We start from the raw sequence: 21,478 nt of genomic DNA on the forward strand, positions 1-21,478 counted from the left end.
CTGTGCCTCCATTTCCCCAACTGCAAAACAGGGAAAAGAGTAGCTGTGTCTTAGGGTTGTGATGAGGGATAAGTGAGTCAATTCATGTAAAGTACTTCATATGTGCCTGGAGCATGGTAAAAGCTTGGTTTTTTTTTTTTTTATTATTGTCTTAAAGACAATATTCTAGATACTAAACCTTTTTTTGATTATGTATTGTACAGATGGAACTGGATTGATAAACTGGATTGTACAGATATTACAGTTCAGGGTGAATTTTGTCTCATCATGAATAAAAAAAAAATTTAGAAAGTGCTTAATTTTAGTATCATTGAATTTATTGTTTACTTTTTGTTTTTCATTTGTGTGTTTTAAGAGAGTTTTTCCTATCTTAAAAAGACACACATATATTTTCTCCTGAGACTTTTATATCTAAGTATTTAATAATTGATTTTTCTATGTGGCAGTACATAGATATCTAGCTTCTTTCTCCATCTGAAGAAACTGATCTCCTTTCCTATCATACCTCTACTACCCTCACCTCCCAGTGATTTAGACACTCTTGTCTCTCTTGCTCTTTCTTTCTGGAACGTGACTCTGGGCCTTTGCACATGCAGTTCTCTCTGCCTAGGATTCTCTTTCCATAGATTATATTGGTGACTCTTACCCACCAACTCCTCCATGTTCTTGTTCAAATATCTTGTCTCATGTGTGGCTTTTGAAGTTTAAAATTGTGTGGCACTTTCTCCCACACAGGTACATATTTTCTAGCACTCCCTGTGACTTTACTCTTGCTATTTTTTTGTTTGCTTGTTTTTGCGCAACAATCATCATATGAAACACTACATATTTAACTGATTTATTTTTTAATTGCTTTCTCCCTTTGCTGAATCTAAGATCTATGAGGGCAGGAATTTTTTTTCTTTTGTTCTCTCTTATATTTTCAGTTCCTAGAACAGTATCTCCTCTTTAGAGGATTTCACCATTCTTTTTCTAGAACAATTCAGAACACCCGTAAGCCATTTTCATTTTGGGTTTTCTTTTTCCAAATAGAAAAGTGTGAATCCCAACTCCATGCAAATATTAATGCAGGCATCTGTGGAAGAATCTCTGGGTGACTTTCTTCTTTTATCCTGTTCTCCCGCTAAAGCCAAGATAGGCAAGCACCCCCACTCTCTCCCCCTCGGTACAAATTTTTTCTAGTCCACACACCAAGGGAACCGAGCTTTCTGGGGTTGTGTCTCTGAACAAACCTCCCGTTGCGCTCTGGCCCAGGCTTTGTCTCTTTTTTTATACTTCACCACATCCACTGAAAACTAGGCTGTCTCCATCAGAGATGGATAAATTCCCCCAATGACCAGTGCTCCAAAAATTACTTTCTTCCTTTCCAGCCATACATTTATAAAGCATTTTAAAAATATTTCAAAGTGAAATAAGAAAAGAAAGAAGAATTTATAGGACATATCAACCAATTGTAACCTTGGACCGTACTGGATTCCAATTCAAATAAATATACACAGGTACACACATGGGTACATGCACACACACACACATATGACCATATGACAGCTGCAATATTTATTAGTATTTTATAATTCTTATTAATATTTTGTGTGATAGTGTTACAATGATTGTGTTTGAAAAGAGTCACTTTATGAACCTATTCTGACATATTTATAGATCAAATGATATGATGTCTGAACATTCTCTAAAATAATTGGGATGTGTGTGAGTAAGTAGGAGTATCGAGGAAATAAGATTGTGTATTGCAAACTGTTGAAGCTGGTTGTTGGGTAATTTAGCTTCTTAGATATGTTTGAAAAATTTTATAATAAAAACATTTAAATACTTAAGTCAAATTGAAAAGTAAAATCCTACAGCATTTTGATTTTTTTCTGTGCCAGGGGTTTCTCCAGATATGTAGTCTGCCCTATTGTTAGAAAATAATGTCTGCATCTTCCTGTTCATGGGGTGTGGGGAAAAATATGTGTGTGTGTGTTTGTGTATGTGTAGTAGATGGCTAAATGTTTATTCAGTCATTATTTTCACTCATTCATCCTTTTATTCATTCAACAAGCATTTATTAGATGCCTACTAGTTTCTACTACATTAAACCTGGAGAGGCAACACAGTTTGGAGGCAGAGATATATAAGAAGACAGCAGAATATGATGTGGTGCTTTGTAGAGGCTGGGGCGAGGTTCCCTGTGAGCACAGGAAGAGGGCCACTTGGCTGAAGGTGGTATGGCGGGGAAGGCTTCTTGAAGAAAGCATGAAGTTATCTAGGGAGAGGAAATATGCGTAACCTGTCCACCACACTAACAGTTCCACCAACTAACTTTTTTATATACTATGTGCCCAACCTTGAACTAACTAGTTAGTAGACTACCTGATTATTCCTTTCCAAAGCCCTATAATAAGTTACTCTTATTATGTCCTTTTGAAGCACAAGAGATAAGTAATTTTTCCAAGTTCACAGACCTGGGATTCTAATTTCACTGATTTTAAAATGTACTCAACATTAAGCCAACAGAAGGAATTTCAAAAGCTGCTGGCTTTATGTTGATGCCCCAAAAATGATGAAGACAGCAAGCCAGGCAGTAACACATTATCTTTTGTATAAAAGGATGAGTAAGGGTTTTTGTCTACTGTGCTAATATTCATGGTTAAAAAACGAAAAGCTATATTCGGTTTGCCTTCACAGAGCCATTTCCTCTTCACCTGTTCTACCACTATTGGAAAAACAAAAATTTTAATATCACAACTGGTATTAATGTCTGAATGATTTCTCCATCTTACATTCAGTTAGGCACATTTTTACATGGATACACAGCCTGGGAAACACATTGCAAAAAGGAGTTTGCAAAAGCCAGGTTTTATGTGGTTGAGCCATTGCGAGTGGTGGTGCATTTAGAACATAGCAAACTGCACAGCAGCAGATGACCAAGGGATACCCTTCACCCTCCTGAAAGAAATCCCTGCGAGCTCAGCTTTCCTGAGCTGTGTCCTTGCTCTGCTTTGACCATAAGCTTGACCTGGAGACCCTCCTGTCCTTTACAGTTAGCTTACGGCCACTAATGAAAAGCATCCTCTTATGCCCAAGCAGGGACAAAGCATTAATAGGTTAGGGCCACATAGATTATTTTTCAAGAATTTTTCCAGTACAAAATAAGTATTAATGCCTAATGATGACAGCATCATGAGTTTACATCTTAAATAAATAACCATTTGTATGCAAATAAACCTGGCTGTAGACAGTGCAGTATGGAGTTCCAGTGTATTTCAGTCTTAATGCTGATGGAGGGCAGTCTGTTAGGGAGCTCTGTAGCAGCCAGCCACTAGACATTTCATCTGCTTAAAGGAAAACGGGTCAGGATGGAAGAAAAATAAATCCCTGTCATTTCAGCACACAGAGGCAAGAAGAAAAGACAAGTGCAACTCGTCATTATAAATACCATTGTTAACCCTCCTCATTTATAGTACACATCTCCAATTATACCCGTTATGATGTACTTAGCTAGAGGGCAGGTTGCATTTTTTAAATGTGCTGCAAGCAGTAATGATTTAGCTGATGCTCCTTTGTTTTCTGTGCTTGGTTAAGCAGGATGCCTTGTCTTTCCTGTTTTACATATTAGATGAATAAGAGAAGCTAGGTTTGAATATGCTGAATCAGTGGTTCTCTGCTCTGGGGATTAAAAAAAAAATGATGCTTGGGCCTTGCTCATCAGAGATTCTGATTTAGTTGGTTGGGATGGAGCATTAGGAATTTTTAAAAGCATCCCATGGGATTCTCATATGCAGCCAGGGTTGAGAACCACATGGGTTGAGTAGACATTGAGATCGGTTGTGAGCAATTTCAGTTGTAATTTTTAGAGAGTGAGAGGAAGAGCTGGACTCAAAGAAGGTCACTGTTTGACAAAGTTAGTTCCCTAAATTGGAGATATTTTAAGAGCAGCAATGGTTGGGGGTAGAGGAAATTGGAGCGTCTCTGGAAATTATAACTATTGTATGAGTTTCTGTGGGTGTGTGGTATCTGCCACAAAGAAAAAAACGTTTGCTTGCCTTGACTGTCAATAGTTCATGCAGGTATAAATGTGGGCAACTCCTTCGAAAGTCTGTGTTTGAGGCTTGCATCTAGAGAATTTTAAGTTCACTGGTGAGTTTAATACACGTTTTACATTTGCCAAAAGCTTTAAATGCCTCTTAATTAGGCATTCCTAACAGCTTTCCTGTGAATTGGCTCGGCAGCATTACCCACATAGGACAAGTAAGAGAATTGAAGCTCTGAAAGGTTAAGTGCATTGCCCAAGGTCATATAGCATTTCTGTAATGAGCTGGTATTAGAAATCAGAGCCCTGGAGGTCTTGTCTGTTGCTGAATCCATTGAGTTTGGCCTCTTTTGCAAAATGAATGATGACTATGAAAATTTAAGAATATGGAATACTTTTTTCTGGCAACATTTCAAAATGAAAGAAGGATATGGATAACCTAGAGCTTATTTCAGCATTCTTGGAAAGTTTAGGAGAAAAGCTTGGCAATTTTGTTTAATTTCATCTGTATTTGAGTATATAGATAAGGTCTTTGGCTCAGTGTTCATTTTGAAGCACTTGGAAGTCTAGGCTGGGAGGGACTTCTGAGAGAGTAGGCTGCTTTTGATGTATCTGCTGTATATATGGAGCACCAAGATGAATAACAGGAAAGTGTATAAAAACGTCCTACTCATCGTTCTTCTAGGGCATTGAACTTTTTACCGCTTCAACCCTTCACGTCTCCTTGAACAAAGAGAGAGCATACTGGATTGATGGCCTTTGGGTAATAAATACAAAGTTTATATTTTCATTACTGAAGGCTTATAAAACTATGGAGAACTTCTACATTATTATCCATCCATCAAGTTTCATTTCTGCCTCACTGGGGAGATTTAATAATGCATATATGTATGTTTCAACAGAATACACAGCTCCTAGGTGAGTCTCTTACACAGAGCAGGCACCCAATAAATATTTACCAAAGATGACAACACCATATGTAGTAAATGTTTCCCTCTGAGAACTCAGGGGGCGTTGGGCTGGTGGTGAATCCCTGGTTTTTACCTTTTCGAGGAAATCAACTCTGAATCACTACAGTTTTGAAGAAACTGAAAAGGAGCATTGTCTTGTATGTAATTATATGGACAGTGGAGATAACGCACATTTTAGGGGAGTTAATGTTGAAGAAACTCAGGCTACCTAACATCGCCCTATGTACTTTGTCTGTCTGTACAGTTGACTTAGAAACAGACTTCTTAATGATCTTTTGGAATTTTTACCAACAGAAAGTTGTTCTCCTCATATCAACTTTGACTTTGATTAAACATCAGTTCTCTTTAGTTGTAGAGTGTCTATTTATGATGCTTCCAGCACAACAACACATATAAATTAGCTCTAGTGGATTATTTTGAGGTAAACCCCATACTCTCCCTTTAATTTTTAATTTAATGGTTTATGAGCAAGTGTGCTTGAGAAAGAAAACAGTTTTCTTCAGATGCATGGACTACTATCTCAAGCAGAATTCTGTGGCAGGAAATAAAAAGGTCCAGTGATCAGACTGAATAGATAATTATAAGATCAGCAGTACAGTCTGCCTTTTCCACATGTTGGAAATGCAACCCTCTGCTGGAGTGAGCAATAAAATGTGCCTGTTTCTTGCATTCATATGTAGGCGGTGGTCTTTTTTCTGAGTGATCACGTCATTTTTCTTACAAACTGGGACACTTCTGAGACTGAACGGGAGCTGTTAATGTTTGAGCCTGGGCAACAATGACTGTCCTGAGCAAACAGGACTTACGGTCATTCTATTCATTCCTCTCCAATAATATGAGAAGGTGGTTGTAAGTAATCATTGCCTTGAAGTGTATATAACTTCAAAAAAAAGACATTACCACGGAGTCAAATTTCGACTCACAGCCACCCTGTAGGACAGAGTAGAACTGCCCCACAGGATTTCCAAGGTTTTAAATGTTGATGTAAGCAGACTGCCACATTGTTCTCCTGCAGAGTGGGTGGTGGGTTTGAACAGCTGACCTTTTGGTTAGCAGCCAAGCACTTTAACCACTCTGCTACCAGGGCTCCTCTCGTTTAACTTACCGGGAACAAAAACGGAATGGTTTCAAGCTACTTGTGGTCTACTCCTAGATGCAAAGAACATGGATGTGACCCAGCTCTGAATATAAGGCCAAGTTGTCACTTTTTTCTTTAATTAGAAGCAGTCTCAACTATTGAAGCTTTTCTTTACTGTTTTTTTTTTTTTTTTTAATCTACCGTTTTCACCTGGATGTTTAAGGGGGAAGGAAGAAAGAGAGCACCAGTGTGAGAACAAGACAATAAGTAGCCTGAACGAATATTGATGTCATGAAGTAAAATGAGTTGGTGAAGCCTAATCAGTAACAATGATATTTGAGAAACAAGGGAAACATTTAAAAGGTTATTAAAAAAGAAAAAGAACTGCAGGTCAGAATTCTTCAGATTGATGCTGGAATAACTGCCGTGTGTTGTGTGTTTATGACCATCACACATCTACTTTGCACGTGCACTGGCCTCTGTGAGCCCTCCTTTCCAGGTGCTCACCTCCAGCCATGCCTCTCCTACCAGCCAGGGCTTGCGTTCACCTGTGTTCTACCAAGCATGCTTTTCCCCTGCTCGCACATTGCAGATCAACTGCAAACTTAGGGAGTTGATTCTACATTCCAAATCATTGATTAGGTCTGTCACCAGGACTCAAGTGTCACACTCATGACACTTCAATTCAATGTGAACTGTTCTACCTTACTTGGCCGAAAATCACCCAGAGATGCTCTTTACATACTGATTTCTTCCACCTTTGCTACCAGTGTTCTGAAAAAAGTTGGTATAGTCCTCCACAGAGAATCAGTAAATAGCCCTCAATATTTGTAGCCCACACTTAGATTTTCTATGTTAAGCGTAGCTGTTTTCTCTAAATGTTCTTTTTTTACTATAATTAACAACTTAGGTGTAATTATGCCTGATGCCTTAGTAATGATAAAATATGCATAAATCAGGACTGAATTTAGACCGGTTGTTTATTAGTCATAATCATGCTTGAGCAGTTGTTTATGTTTGCATACAGACACTTTTATTGTTATTTTTCTGTAGGTCTAATGAGGCTGGAAGCATCACTCACAGGCCCTACAAATACTGCTTTTACTGACACTAAATCTTCTAACAACAGGGTGCTGTTGAAAGGAAGAAGTGTCCCTTAGGGATAACAGAGGACCACCGCCCTCTGGAATGCTCCACCCCTCAACTTCCTATGAAGTCTCTTAATGGAAAGATCATGCGCTTTGGTGTCTATTGACCTTAGTTTTAATACTTGCATGGTGACTTTGTATAAATGATTTACTTCTTCTATCCTTTGTTTTCTTATATTTTCTTATGTTTCAAATGGGAAAAAGTGATAATGCCAGTCTCGTAATCTATTGTAACAATAAAATGAAATAGCATTTGCAAAATGCCTAGATGATCTGATCTAGATTAGAGAGATAATTCATGGACACTGTTCATATTATTTACCAGATGTGTAATCCACATGTTTTCTATCTGCACACTGTGGCAGATCCTCCCCCACTTTATTCTTGTGTATTAAAAAGGAACTTTGTTTGACATCGCTTCTTGAGAGCTTCCACTTGGCGTTTTGGTCATCCTCTCTTGCCTGGCTTTAAACCATGATGCTAGACACTGCTTTGGATAGCTACTTCTTTCGTTGCTAGTTTCCTCTAGGGTATCTGAAATTATGGCCTTCCCTTGATAAGGAGCCCTGGTGACACAGTGGTTAAAGTGATCAGCTGTAACAAAAAGGGCGGGAGTTCAAAACCACCAGTGGCTCCATGGAAGAAACATGTGACAGTCTGCTTCTGTAGAGGTTTATAGCCTTGGAAGCTCTGTGGGTTCGCTATGAATCAGAATTGACTCAACTTGAAGGCAGTGGGTGGGTCTTGATAACAAAACTGTTACCATTGTTCTGGCTTCAGAGTAGGGGTGGAGTGAGAAGACCATTTACTACTCCATACTGAGTGTCTATGCTACCTGTCCTTAAATTCCCCCACGATACCACTAAATCAAGTCTGTTGTGTGTAACAAACTGTATGGCTATTTGGTCATAATTACCTAATTTGATCCTTTTGGTTATAATATGAGGTAGTGACATCATATGAAGGGGAAGATTCTTTAAAACCAAGTGCTAAATATGACCATTCTAAACTTCAAGACACAACACACAGACACAAATATACATACACACACACACAGACTCACACACATAAAAAAAGAAACTCTTAACAGATATACTACAGATCCCAGTGTTTTTTTCCCTTTCTTAAGACTCTCCTTTCTCTCTCTCCAAAGAAATACACGTTTCTTCATTTCTGAAGTGTGCCAGTCATTTCTCCTTGCTGGAAAACCTTACCTATACACTAAAGATTTGTTTTCGCCCTAGAATCCATCCTTCCCGACCCCCACCTGAACATTTGTAGAACGTCATAATCTATGCAACTATATCTCCCAAACTTTGAATTATTTGACCTGTAATAACATCGTAAGGTAGACTACGTCTGTGTGTAGCTGTGTGTGTGTGTGTGCATGTGTGTTTGTGTAGTGTATAAGGGAGAGCCATTGATTCATACTCTAGGTCTAGTCTCCTTCAGGGTTTTTCTCTCAGTGTGAGGTGAAAACCTATGTCTTCATTTTTCCTGTTGTCTTTCAATCTTTATTTCCAATCTCCTGAGATAACACTTGACAAAACACATACACACACACACATACATACATCTACACACACACTCCTGTACACATCCTAAGAACAAATAATAATTTTCAGAGTAAGGACAGTGTAGTAAGAATTAATTGGGTGTGGAAGAAGAAACTTTTTCCTAAAGGCCTATGTATTTACAAAGTTTGTCCCAATCAGTGAAGATAATATTTTATATTATTATGCAGAACTGTTTTAGTTGCATTTTTGTTTCTATACTCTTCACAAGGCCTTAACTACATTTAATAGGGGGACAGTTATAATGTGGTATCCCTGAGTGGGCAAAAGGTTAATGTACTCGACTTCCACCTGAAAAGTTGGAGGCTCACCTCCACCCAGAGGCACCTCGGAAGAAAGTCCTGCTGATCTGCTTCCAAAAAATCAGCCATTGAAAATCCTATGGTGCACCGTTCTAGTCTGACATACATGGGGTTGCCATGAGTCAGAATCGACCTGACGACAACTGGTAACTGACAATTATAATGTCCCCTCTGACAAAGAGCATCATTCCCCCTTTTACTTTATTAGCAGTCCCTGTCAGGAAACAGGTGGCCCACTCAAATGGGTTAACTGAGGAGAACTTAAGGAAGGGACTATTTATGAAGGGGTGGGCGGGGTAAAGTAAATCAACAAAGGATGGCTTGGTACCTGGGCTAGTGATAGTAAGGCAAGCTGATATCGCCCACAAGCCTACAGAGAGGTGAGGAGAGGGAGCCATTAGTGGAACCTAGAAGTAGGGAGCCAACCTGCAGTGATCCACAGAGTAGAATTGGCCAGAACAGACACCCTGATCTCTTTCTCTCCTCTTGCCTTCTTATCTCCTTCCAGTGTGTGCTCCACCTTGGCCAAACCAGAAGCCAGTGGACAAGGGAGTCTCTGATGCAGGCCTCCTATGATTAGTTCCCTTGATACAGAGAGGTTAAAGAAGGGCAGAGAGAACATCTGGGGAGCAAATGGGAAATACGTTGTACATCTCCCTAACATACAATTTAAGATCGTGAAATATACAAATGTGTTGATCTCCCATCCTTCTTAAGATCTCATAAAAATGATAGAAAAATAATTTTAAAGGCCATAAGTCCTTGTCACAGGGCCCTGATGGTGCAGTGGTTAAGTGCTCAGTGGCTGACCGAAAGGTTGGAAGCTCAAACCTACAGCTACTCCATGGGAGAAAGATGTGGCAGCCTGCTTCCATTAAGATTACAGCTTTGGAAACCCTATGAGGCAGTTCTACTCTGAATTGACTCGATGGCAGCAGGTTTTGGGAGTCCTTGTCAGAATAAAAGGAGGGAGCAATCAGTAGATGAGAGACTTGGACACATTTTTGGAAGATAGACATTAATGGAGAAGACTGAAAGATCAGAGAAACTGATGACACAGCAGAGGGGGCCGTGGCCTGACTTAGTGGGGACTTGGTGGCAAAAGGAGAGGAAGACCATCCAAGAGGACTTGGCAGAGCCCTGGTGGCTGGTCTGATAGAGGACAGAAGTGAGGAGTAGGGCTGAAAATTTATAAAATTCGGGTGTTTTAAAGTTTTTAGCTAACTAGTGGAAGGATAAAATTAATGACACAATTATAAAAAATGGAAAAGTAGCACAAGTAAATTCTCATCTGTTATAGCATAAAGTCAACAGATGACCTTTCGAGTTAATGAATCAAGAAGCAATGGCATAAGCATGTTATTTATAGATTTGAAATTAACTACAGAAGAAGTAAACAGAAACAGTTAGAAGGGTTCCCTCTGAGGAGAAGGGCAAGGAGTGAGAGCTGGGTGGTGGGTCTGTTGTTCCCCATTATAAGCCTTTTTGTACTAGTAATTTTTGTCTAAAAATGTGTGCATGTATTATTTTAAATACAAGCACTTTTTCTGTTCTGGTCCACTTAGTTTACTAGCTCTGAAGAAATTAACTTTTAACATGATTTGGTCCATTAACTGTACCAAACCTACCAACTAATTCCATTTTTCCCTACACCTCCTTCTCTCCATTCTTCATGGCCCCTTCCATGCTCCACGCTCCTTCCCACTTCCTCCCATGCATGTGTGTGCCTGCGCACGCATGTGCGCACACACACATACACACACACACCTTCATTCCAAATGCACTTAGGTAAATGTGCCTTTTCTTCTTTTTTTTCTGAATAATTTTCAGCATTTTTTTTTTATTGTGCTTTGGCTGAAGGCTTACAGAGCAAATTAGTTTCTCATTAAACAATGAATACACATATCGTTTTGTGACATTGGTTGCCAACCTCATGATGTGTTAACACTCTCCCCTTCTCGACCTTGGGTTCTCCATTACCAGCTTTCCTGTCCCCCCTTGCCTTCTCTTCCTTGCCCCTGGGCTGGTATGCCCATTCAGTCTCCTATACATGGTTGAGCTACATGTATTATTGTTTGTTTTATGGGCCTAATCTTTGACTGAAGGGTGATACTCAGGAGTAACTTCAGTACTGAATTAAAAGGGTATCCAGGGGCCATACTCTAAGGGTTTTTCCAGTCTCTGCCAGACCAGTAAGTCTGGTATTTTTTCGTGAGTTTGAATTTTGTTCTCACCTCTGTTGGGACCCACTATTGTGATCCCTGTCAGAGCAGTCGATGGTGGTAGCTGGGCACCATCTAGTTATGCTGGACTCATTCTGGTGGAGGCTGTGGTGGTTGTGGTCCATTAGTCCTTTGGACTAATCTTTCCCTTACGTCTTTGGTTTTCTTCATTCTCCCTTGCTCCACAGAGCTGGGACCAGTAGGCATATCTTAGATGGCTGCTCACAAGTTTTTAAGACCCCAGACGCTACTCACCAAAGTAGAATGTGGAACATTTTCTTTATAAGCTATGTTATGCCAATTGAGCTAGATGTTCCCCAAGACCATGGTCCCTAGCCCTCAGCCCAGAACTTTGGCCCCTTAGGGAGCTTAGATGTGTCCGTGAAGCTTCTATGACCTTGTCTTGGTCACACTGTGCTGATTTCCCCAGTATTGTGTACTACCTTACCCTTTACCAAAGTTACCGCTTACCTACTGTCTAAAAAAAAAAAAAAAAATCCCATTGCCATCAAGTCGATTCCGACTCATAGGACAGAATAGAACAGCCCCACAGGGTTTCCAAGGAGCAGCTGCTGGATTTGAACTGCCAACCTTTTGGTTAGCAGCTGAGCTCTTAACCCACTGCGCCACCAGGGCTCCACTGCTTATTGTCCATCTATTGTCTAATTAGTATTTTCCCCTCCCTAGTAACCATCAAAGATTGTTTCTTTCTATGTGTAAACCTTTTCATGAGTTTTTATAATAGTAACCATCAAAGATTGTTTCTTTCTATGTGTAAACTTTTTCATGAGTTTTTATAATAGTGGTCTCATACAATAGTTGTCCTTTTGCGATTGACTTATTTCACTCCGTATAATGCCCTCCAGATTCATCCATGTTGTGAGATGTTTCGCAGGTAGATTGTTTCTTTCTATGTGTAAACCTTTTCATGAGTTTTTATAATAGTAACCATCAAAGATTGTTTCTTTCTATGTGTAAACTTTTTCATGAGTTTTTATAATAGTGGTCTCATACAATAGTTGTCCTTTTGTGATTGACTTATTTCACTCCGTATAATGCCCTCCAGATTCATCCATGTTGTGAGATGTTTCGCAGGTTTCTGATTGTTCTGTATCATTGTGTAGTATTCCATTGTGTATATGTACCATAGTTTGTTCATCCATTCATCTATTGATAGGCACCTATTTGTTTCCATCTTTTTGCTATTGTGAATAATGCTTCAGTGAACACGATTGTGCATGTGTCTATTGCCGTGACTGTTCTTATTTCTCCAGGATATATTCCTAGGGAGTGGGATTGCTGGATAGTATGGTATTTCTATTTCTGGCTTTTTAAGGAAGTGCCATATCTTTTTCCAAAATGGTTGTACCATTTTGCATTCCCACCAGCAGTAGATAAGATTTCCAGTCTCCTTGCAGCCTCTTCAACATTTCTTATTTTCTGTTTGATTCGTGCCAGTAATGTCGAGGTGAAATGGTATCTCATGGTAGTTTCGATTTGCATTTCTCTATTTTTTTTTTTAATGGCTAGTGATCGCAAGCATTTCATCAGGTGTCTGTTAGCCACCTGAATGTCTTCTTTAGTAACATTTCTGTTTATATCCTTTGCCCATTTTTTTAAATTTAATTATTCATCTTTTGTTGTAGAGGCGTTGGATTTATCTGTAGATTTTAGAGATTAGACCTTTGTCAGATGTGGCATAACCAACATTTTTTTCCCAGTCTGTAGATTCTGTTTTTACTCATTTAGTGAAGTCTTTTGATGAGCGTAAGTGTTTAATTTTTAGACTGTCCAAGTTATCTAGCTTATCTTCTGATTTTTGTATATTGTTAGTTATGCTTGGTAAAGTTGAGGGTCAGTGAAAAAGAGGAAGACGCTAAACAAGATGGTTTGTCACAGTGGCTACAACAGTGGGCTCAAGCATAACAATGATTGTGAGCATGGTGTAGGACTGGGCAGTGTTACCTTCTGTTGTACATAGGGTCGCTATGGGTTGGAACTGACCTGGCAGCACCTAACAACAACAGTTATGGTTTGTGTGCTATTTATGCTGCTGAATCTTTCTGTTAGTTCCACTGGTTTTCTTGTGGAGTCCTTCGGGTTTTCTATGTATATTATCCACAAATAGGGACAGTTTTACTTCTTCCTTACCAAATTGGATCCCTTTTATTTCTTTTTCTTGCCTTATTGCTCTAGCTAGGATTTCCAGCACAATATTAAAAAGGAGTGATGATAAAGAGCATCCTTGTCTTGTTCCTGTTCTCAGGGGGGAATGTTTTTAGCCTCTCTCCATTGAGAATGATGTTGGCTGTTGGTTTTGTATAGATATCCTTTATTATGTTGAGGTATTTCCCTTCTATACCTATGTTATTGAGAGCTTTATCAGGAATAGATGTTGAGCTTTATCAAATGCCTTTTCTGTGTTGTTTGAGATGATCATGTGATTCTTTTATTTATATGGTAGATTGTGTTGATTGATTCTCTAATGTTGAACTATCCTTGCATACCTGATATGAATCCCACTTGGTTGTAGTGTATTATTTTTTTGTTATGATGCTGAATTCTATTGGCTAGAATTTTGTTGAGAATTTTTGCATCTATATTCTTGAGAGATATTGGTCTGTAGGTTTCTTTTTTTGTGTGGTGTCTTTGCCTGGCTTTGGTATCAGGGTTATGCTGGCTTCATAGACTGAATTTGGAAGTATCCCTTTCTTTTTTATATGCTGAAATAATTCGAGTAGTATTGGCACAAGCTCTTCCCTGAATGTTTGGTACAATTCTCCAATGAAGGCATCTGGGCCAGGGCTTTTTTTTTTGTTGGGAAAAAAAAAATTTTTTAATTACCTTTTCAATGTCTTGTTAAGAGTGTGTTCAGGTTTTCGGCCTCAGTTTGTGTTAGTTTGGGTAGGTAATATGTTTCTAGAAATTTGTCCATTTTCTCTAGGTTTTCAAATTTGTTGGAGTATAGTTTTTCATAGTATTCTGATCTTTTTTTTATTTTAGTTGGGTCTGTTGTAATGTCTCCCGTTTAATTTCTTATATGGGTTATTTTCGTCTGCTCCTGTTTTGTCTGTTTGGCCAATGGTTTGTCAATTTTCTTGATACTTTCAAAGAGCCAACTTTTTGTCTTGTTGATTCTTTCTATTGTTTTTCTAATTCTCTTTTTTGTTTACTTCTGTTCCCTTTCTTCTTGTGGCTGTGGGCTTCTTTTGTTGTTCTCTTTCTATTTGTTCGAGTTGTTTAGCTATTTTGTCCTTTTCTTCTTTTTTGATGTGTGCTTCTATTCCTATAAATTGACTTCTGAGCATTGCCTTTGCTGTGTCTCAAAGGTTTTGGTATGATGTGTTTTCATTCTTGTTTGATTTTAAGAATTTATTTTCCATCTTTGATTTCTTCTCTTACCCAGTGGTTTTTAAGCAAGGTGTTAAGTCAGCTTCCATGTTTTTGATTTTTTGTTTTTTTTCTTGCTCTTCGTGTTATTAATTTCTACTCTTATGGCATTGTGATCAGAGAAGATGCTTTGTATTGTCTGAATGTTTTGGATTTTGTTGAAGGTTGCTTTATGGCCTAAGATGTGGAATAATCTAGAGATCATTCCGTGTGCATTGGAAAAGTATGTGTCCTTTGCTGCCATTGGGTGGGATGTTCTATATATGTTTATGAGGCCAAGTTGATTGATTGTGGCCTTTAGATTTTCTGTATCTTTGTTGAGTTTCTTTCTAGATGGTCTGTCCTTTACTGAGAGAGGTGTGTTGAAGTCTGCTGCTATTATTGTGGGACTGTCAAATTTCTTTTTTCAATGCTGTTAGAGTTTGTTTTATGTATTTTGGAGCCCTGTCATTGGGTGCGTATTTATTATGGTTATGTTCTCATGACACATTGTCCCTTTAGTCATTATATAATGTCCTTCCTTGTCTATTATGATCGATTTTGTTTTAAAGTCTGTTTTATCTGAGGTTGGTATTGCCACTCCCGCTCTTTTTTTGGTTGCTATTTGTTAGATATATTTTTTCCATTCTTGGATTTTTTAATACATTTATGTCATTGTTTATCAGGTGTGTCTCTTGTAGATAGCATATTGATGAGTCCTATTTTTTTTTTACCCATTCTGTCACTCTCTGTCTCTTTGTTTATTTTTGTAGATTTTGTGTTTACTAAGACTTTACATTTTTCTTTATTTTGATGAGTAGATTTGTTAACTTTCTTTGTGGTTACCTTGAAATTTACCCCATGTTCCTAAGTTTAAACTAACCTTTGATTACCTGATATCGCTTTGACTTCCTCTCCATTTCAAAATTCAATATTTACACAGTTTATTCTCTCTTTTATTGTTCTGATGCTGTTGTCATTTACAGATTGACCTCTCTGGTTCCCTGTTGTATATCTTTTACAATGGAAAGAAGGGAAAGAGAGAAAAGAAACTACAAAAAAAAAAAAAACTAAAACAAAAATAAATAAATACATAATATGGCGTTAGGGAACTAGCTATTGGGGACAGGGCAGAATTGGGATGGCAGCAAGCTGATATCTTGCTTTTTGGGTGGCACAGCTCAGCCTGTCAGGAAGGGGCAGACACAGCACATGGCCTGTATGGGAAGGAGAAGGAAAAGGGAGAAGCAGAAAGGCAAAGAAATATAAAAAAATATGCTGCTGAGGGATCTGGCCTACAGGAGCAGTGCAGACCCAGGGAGGCTGTTTGCCAGAGCCTCTCTAGCTGAGCAATACAGCACAGCCCATCAAGAAGGGGAGAAGGCACGTGGGGCTAGGTAGTGGGAGGAAGGAAAGAAAGGAAGGGAGAGAGAGAAATGAAAGAAAGAAAGAAAAAGCAAAAACAAACAGGGAAACAAAAAAAATTACACCGAGAGAGCTTGCTAGTGGAGGAGACTCGGACTTGGGTGGGGGAGGGCATTTGCCGGTGGCTCTCTAGCCAAGTGGTATGGCATAGCCCATCAAGAAGGTGTGGGGATGGCACAGGGGGATAGCTGGGCAGGAGAAAGGCAAGGAAGAAAGGGAGAGAGAGAGAAAACCAAAAAATAAGAAAAAAATGGTGCTGAATGAGCCTGCCAGTGAGTTGGCCCACACCTGGGGAGGACTTATGCTGGTGGCTGTCTAGTCAAGTGGTATGGTACAGCTTGTAAAGAAGGGGCCTGGATGGCACACAGGGCTAGGTGGGTGGAAGAAAGGAAAGGAAGGAAGGGAGAGAGAGATAAGAAACTGAAGGAAAAATGGCGCTGAGAGAGCCTACCACTGGGGTGGTGCAGACCCAGGGATGGCTCTGTAGCCGAGTGGTGTGGCACAGTCCTTCAGGAAGGGCAGGGATGGCACACAGGGCTAGCTGGGCAGGAGAAAGGAAAAGAAGGGAGGAAGAGAGAAGAAACAAAAAGAAAATGGTGCTGAAGGAGCTAGTCAGTGGGGGGTGGGGTGGCAGTGAGCTGATGTGTCTCTGGCCAAGTGACTGTGGCCTGTTGGAAAGTGGCAGTGGCCATATAGAGGGAAGAAGGGCGGGTGTGGGAAAGCATGTATCCCTGGTAAGTGTGCTCTGTCTCTTGTTGGAAGCTCCATGAAGTTGCTTTCCCATACTCCTTGTCTACAATTCTTAGTGGCAGAGGTCCAAGATCGCAAATCTGTGCCCCATTAGCTAGTAGGGGACCTCTGCTCCATAGCTCTCCTTGTTCTCTGTTCTTTGGCAGTCTTTTATTCCATTTGGTGCTTCATCAAGTTCTTTATTTTTTCATTTGATGCTTAGGGTTACAGGACTGATATTTGTGTCTGTTTTACTAGTTTTTTTGGTCTTTGCTGTAGAGGGGTGGCATGGTGTTTCTGTCTATAGTGCCATGTTGGCCTCACCTCCTCTGTGCCTCTTCTCAAACTGTTTCTTTGGTCTGAAATGGCTTCATCCTATTTTTTTTTCTATTCAGACTTCAAGGCCCAGGATAACTTCTGCTTCCTCCACAACCTTGGGTTTCCAGAGTCAGAAATGATTTGTCTTTCCGCTATAGCAGCCTATCACTGAACCACTATCTGACAGTTCTTATGCTCTGCAGTGTCTTACAACTAATTGTGTATACATCGCCCCCCTTTAATTTATGCTTAATCGTAAATTTTGTAGTTCGGGAATTTGTGTCTACATACCTTCTGCAATGCCTTACACATAGTGATTGAAACAGACGGTAAACACTGTAAGTGTAATTGATTTTTTGTTGTTGTTGTGGTTGATTAAGAAGGCATCTAAAGATTGTTTAGTGAATGCTCTAATACACTAAAGTGAAAATCAGTTGTCTTTTTATTGAGGTCCCTGTTAATAGTTCCACTTCTTCGCAATACTGTGAAGTATATAATATTTTATTCTTTCACAGTTTTAGTGCCTCTTTCCTAAGTTCCAATTACATACATATTGTCCCTGGCCATGAGGAATAACCAACTTAATAAACTAATACCTATGCATAAATATGTTACTAATGTATTAATTTTATAAGATTGTTTGCATTATAAAAGCAGCATAGACAGGGAAATGCCTTATCCAAGGGAGTGAATTGTTAATCATGGAATTCGAAGTCTCTGAGTTATTGTTTTGAGATCAAGCAGCATTTCTGGGACCCTCAGATCAAACCATGTAACTCTAATGCCATAGAAAATATTATTATTGTTGTTTTTAGCTTCCATCAAGTTGACTAAGACTCATAGCAGCCCCATGCACAATGGAATGAAACTCTGCCCCATCCTGATGCCACGGTTGCAGATCAGACTCTTGTGATTGGTAGGGTTTTCACTGGTTGATTTTCAGAAGTAGATTCCCAGCCCTATCTTCCTAGTCAGTCTGGAATCTCCTCTGAAACCTGTCCACCACAGGTGACCCTGTTGGTATTTGAAATACCAGTGGCATAGCTTTCAGCATCATAGCAATATGCAAACTAACAGAAAGGGGTATTATGTAGACTCTAATTTAAAACATATTAAGACAGTGTGAAACACTGTTTACATTCTAGAAGATATAGATTTGAAATCACAATTATTAAATATGACATACCTGTCTCATACAAGTACAATTGAACTTTAACCCCTGGTCTTTGCTTGTTATTCTCATTTCCCAAGTTCTCTTTTCACATATGCTCACTTTACCTTTTAATTTTTATATTGCCACATCAGCCTGGATTATAATCTGCATCCACAGGAAAGGGTATTATAATTTTATTTTTCCTTTACTTCAGGAAATGCCACAGTAAAACAGTCTCGATACAGGATTATCATCCAAGAAGCAGCCAATGGAGGCCAAGAATGCCCAGATACCTTATTTGAAGAGAGAGAGTGTGAAGATGTTTCATTCTGCCCAGTGTATCGGTAATTAGTTAACTTTTTAAATAATCATTAGACCTTAGTATAAAATATGACCTATTTTCTCTCATGTAATATGTAGCTGTTTAGTGAGAAATAAGAAGAGGCAATATTAACCTAAACCAGGCAATGTTATATATCCTCAAATACATCCATGTTTTCCTCCCTTTCCTGAAATATATTTGGAGTAAATAATTTGAAAGTCTAATCAACAGAAGAAAAACATACTTTAATTGTAAGTGAGCTGCTGGATTGCTACCATTCAGGAACTCTTCAAGATCCAGGATCCAAAGCCATTCAAGATGAGATCTTTACCAGATTTTATATGTATATTCTTTTCTTCTGATATATATATCTCAGAACAAAAGAATATGTATGAAGACAACTGGAAAGGCAGAGACCCATCTGCAATTTGAACATCACTCAATGAAGGGGATAATTCCATGAATTCAGAAAATGTTTCCATAGTCTTCAGATAAGAGGATCCTTCCAGAGTTCTGTGTAGACGCAGATGTGCATATTAATGAAGCAAAGAGATAAAGTGATCAAGACAAGGACTAACTGGGTATAGAAAGAAGATAGACTTCTGCCTGTCTTCACTCCTAAATGCAGTGGTTTGGAATCACCCTACTGTGATGGGCACAGAAGAGAGGCATCAACCAGGAAGAAACCTGGAAGGTGTGACTACCTAGAGTCCCCTATGCAGGGATAGTCCTGTTAGCTGGGTCACACTTCCAGGATGTTTTAAGGAAATACCAAACAGAACAGAGGACTCAAGGGTGCAGTGATGGTACCTCACAAAGCCGAGAACAGCAGTGTTGGCAGGAGGGTAGTAGCATCCACCAAGAGACAGAACAGTGTCTAGTATACTTGTTTAAACAGAATCTAAACTTGGTGAAGTGCAGGAGGTGTGGGTATTTGGACTCCAGAGTCTGTACTGAGCTGAGTGCCTGGGGCTGCTCCAGCTACACAGCAGCAAGGGTACATGCCAGCTTCATTCCTGGGAGCTGTGTGCCAGTTCCAGTTTAAGTAGTAATATCATGTTGTGAGAGGGAGACATTAAAGTCCATATGTACATATACCCAAAAACCAAACCCGTTGCCATCGAGTCGATTCCCACTCATAGCAACCCTATAGGACAGAGTAGAACTGCCCCGTATGGTTTTCAAGGAGCACCTGGTAAATTCAAACTGCCATCCTTTTGGTTAGCAGCCGTAGCTCTTAACCACTATGCTACCAGGGTTTCCATATGCATATATATATATATATATGAGAACAAAAGAATGAGAGTAAAGTTTTGTGTTATAAACATATATATTTATGTATTATAGAATAGAATAAGGGTAATTTCATATATAAGTTCATATATATTATTCTATAATATATATTATAGAATAGAATAAGGGTAAGTTCATATATATGTATATCTATATTTATAATTCTAAAGCCTTTAATCATAAGCTAAGAACAAATTTATACTCACTTCCTAATTATTTAGTTTAAAACATTTTTGGTTTTCAATTTCCATCACATATATATTTTAAGGAACCATCTAGTTAGAAAAAAACTAACATATGGATAGAATATTTTTTGGAAAGGAAGAAAATGAGTAACTTTTAAACTGTATATTCCCTGTGTATTCCTTCTTGGTATATTGATGATTATTATTTATAAAAGCAATACCTGGGGTTTGTGTGCTTAGTCATAAACCTACACTCTTTTAGCGCTTGACAGTTTTAAATTTGATTGGAACATTGCTTTGAATCATACATGAATTAAATTCAATCACTGTTGGGTTTTACCGATTGGTGAACATAACCCATGGACTTAAAAATCATATAGTTACCAGCAGACTTACAAATGCCTTTAGCGAAAATGCCTAGTGCTTTACCTAAATCTGTGAAATTCAAAGGCTAATTTATTCAGGAAAATATCAGTTATTTTGTTTTTTAAGAAGATTCCTTGCATGAGATAAAGCCTACGATGTCACTGAAGAAGCCTAATTAATACTGATTTTATCTTCTTTTACTCCCATACTTTCTATCTGATGACCAGTTTGGGCGGAATGTAAATTAACACTGGGAGCATGCTTGGACAATACCCGTTTGCCCTCATTAACCACAGGGCCATTGTGGAAACTGTCAACATTCATCCTTTTGTGCCATCTGCAAATATTGAAACTTCTGAGCCCAGCAAAAGAGCTCTCAAGGAAAATAGCCAAATCAGATTTCATCAAATATCTTTATGAACCCAGGGCTATTATAAGCAGAGAATATCCTAAAAACTATTAGTGTGTTCTTTCAGTCGATTGCCCACTCTCTTTACTCTTTTTCTGAAGCTACACTTCACTGATGTTTCAACAAGTCACTGATGTTTCAAAAGTTTCCACGATTGACCTCCTGCCATTTCTCTGAGGAATCAGTTCCAGTGTGTGTGGATTGGATCAGTGTATCATTTCACCTGATGAGTACTTCAAAATGTGTCCAAGTTACCACCACAATTCTTTACTCTTTAGTAAAACATCTTTGAATTTTGAGCAATATGGTACCAATTTAGATTTTGCTTTCTCCCACGTTGATATGTTAAGGAGGCAGGTATCATAAGAGCAACCTGAGGTAGGCCCTTGTGATTATCTTATGAGTCTTTTTGACTCCATTGTGGTCATATATGCACACATTTACCAAACTAAAACAGAATCAATATGTCTGAATAGTTTGCTTTGTAAATGTAAGCATTTCCCAACACGTTTAACTAGAAAGTAAAGAGGAAGATAACATGTGTACCTTTATGCTGACTTAACATTGGCGATGTGTTGTAGCCGAGA

General features: G+C 38.8%; 1 protein-coding gene across 1 annotated transcript in view; it reads left to right on the forward strand.

Moving 5' to 3' along the window:
- The window catches only part of THSD7B (thrombospondin type 1 domain containing 7B), a 989,424-nt gene that overhangs the window by 585,178 nt on the left and 382,768 nt on the right, over positions 1–21,478 (forward strand). Inside the window, exon 11 of the mRNA XM_049889254.1 lies at positions 18,531–18,660. Within this exon, the coding sequence (XP_049745211.1) occupies positions 18,531–18,660 (130 nt within the window). The remainder of the gene's footprint in view (positions 1–18,530; positions 18,661–21,478) is intronic.

The sequence above is a fragment of the Elephas maximus genome, chromosome 6, assembly GCF_024166365.1.
Source record: "Elephas maximus indicus isolate mEleMax1 chromosome 6, mEleMax1 primary haplotype, whole genome shotgun sequence".
Lineage (NCBI taxonomy): Eukaryota > Metazoa > Chordata > Mammalia > Proboscidea > Elephantidae > Elephas > Elephas maximus.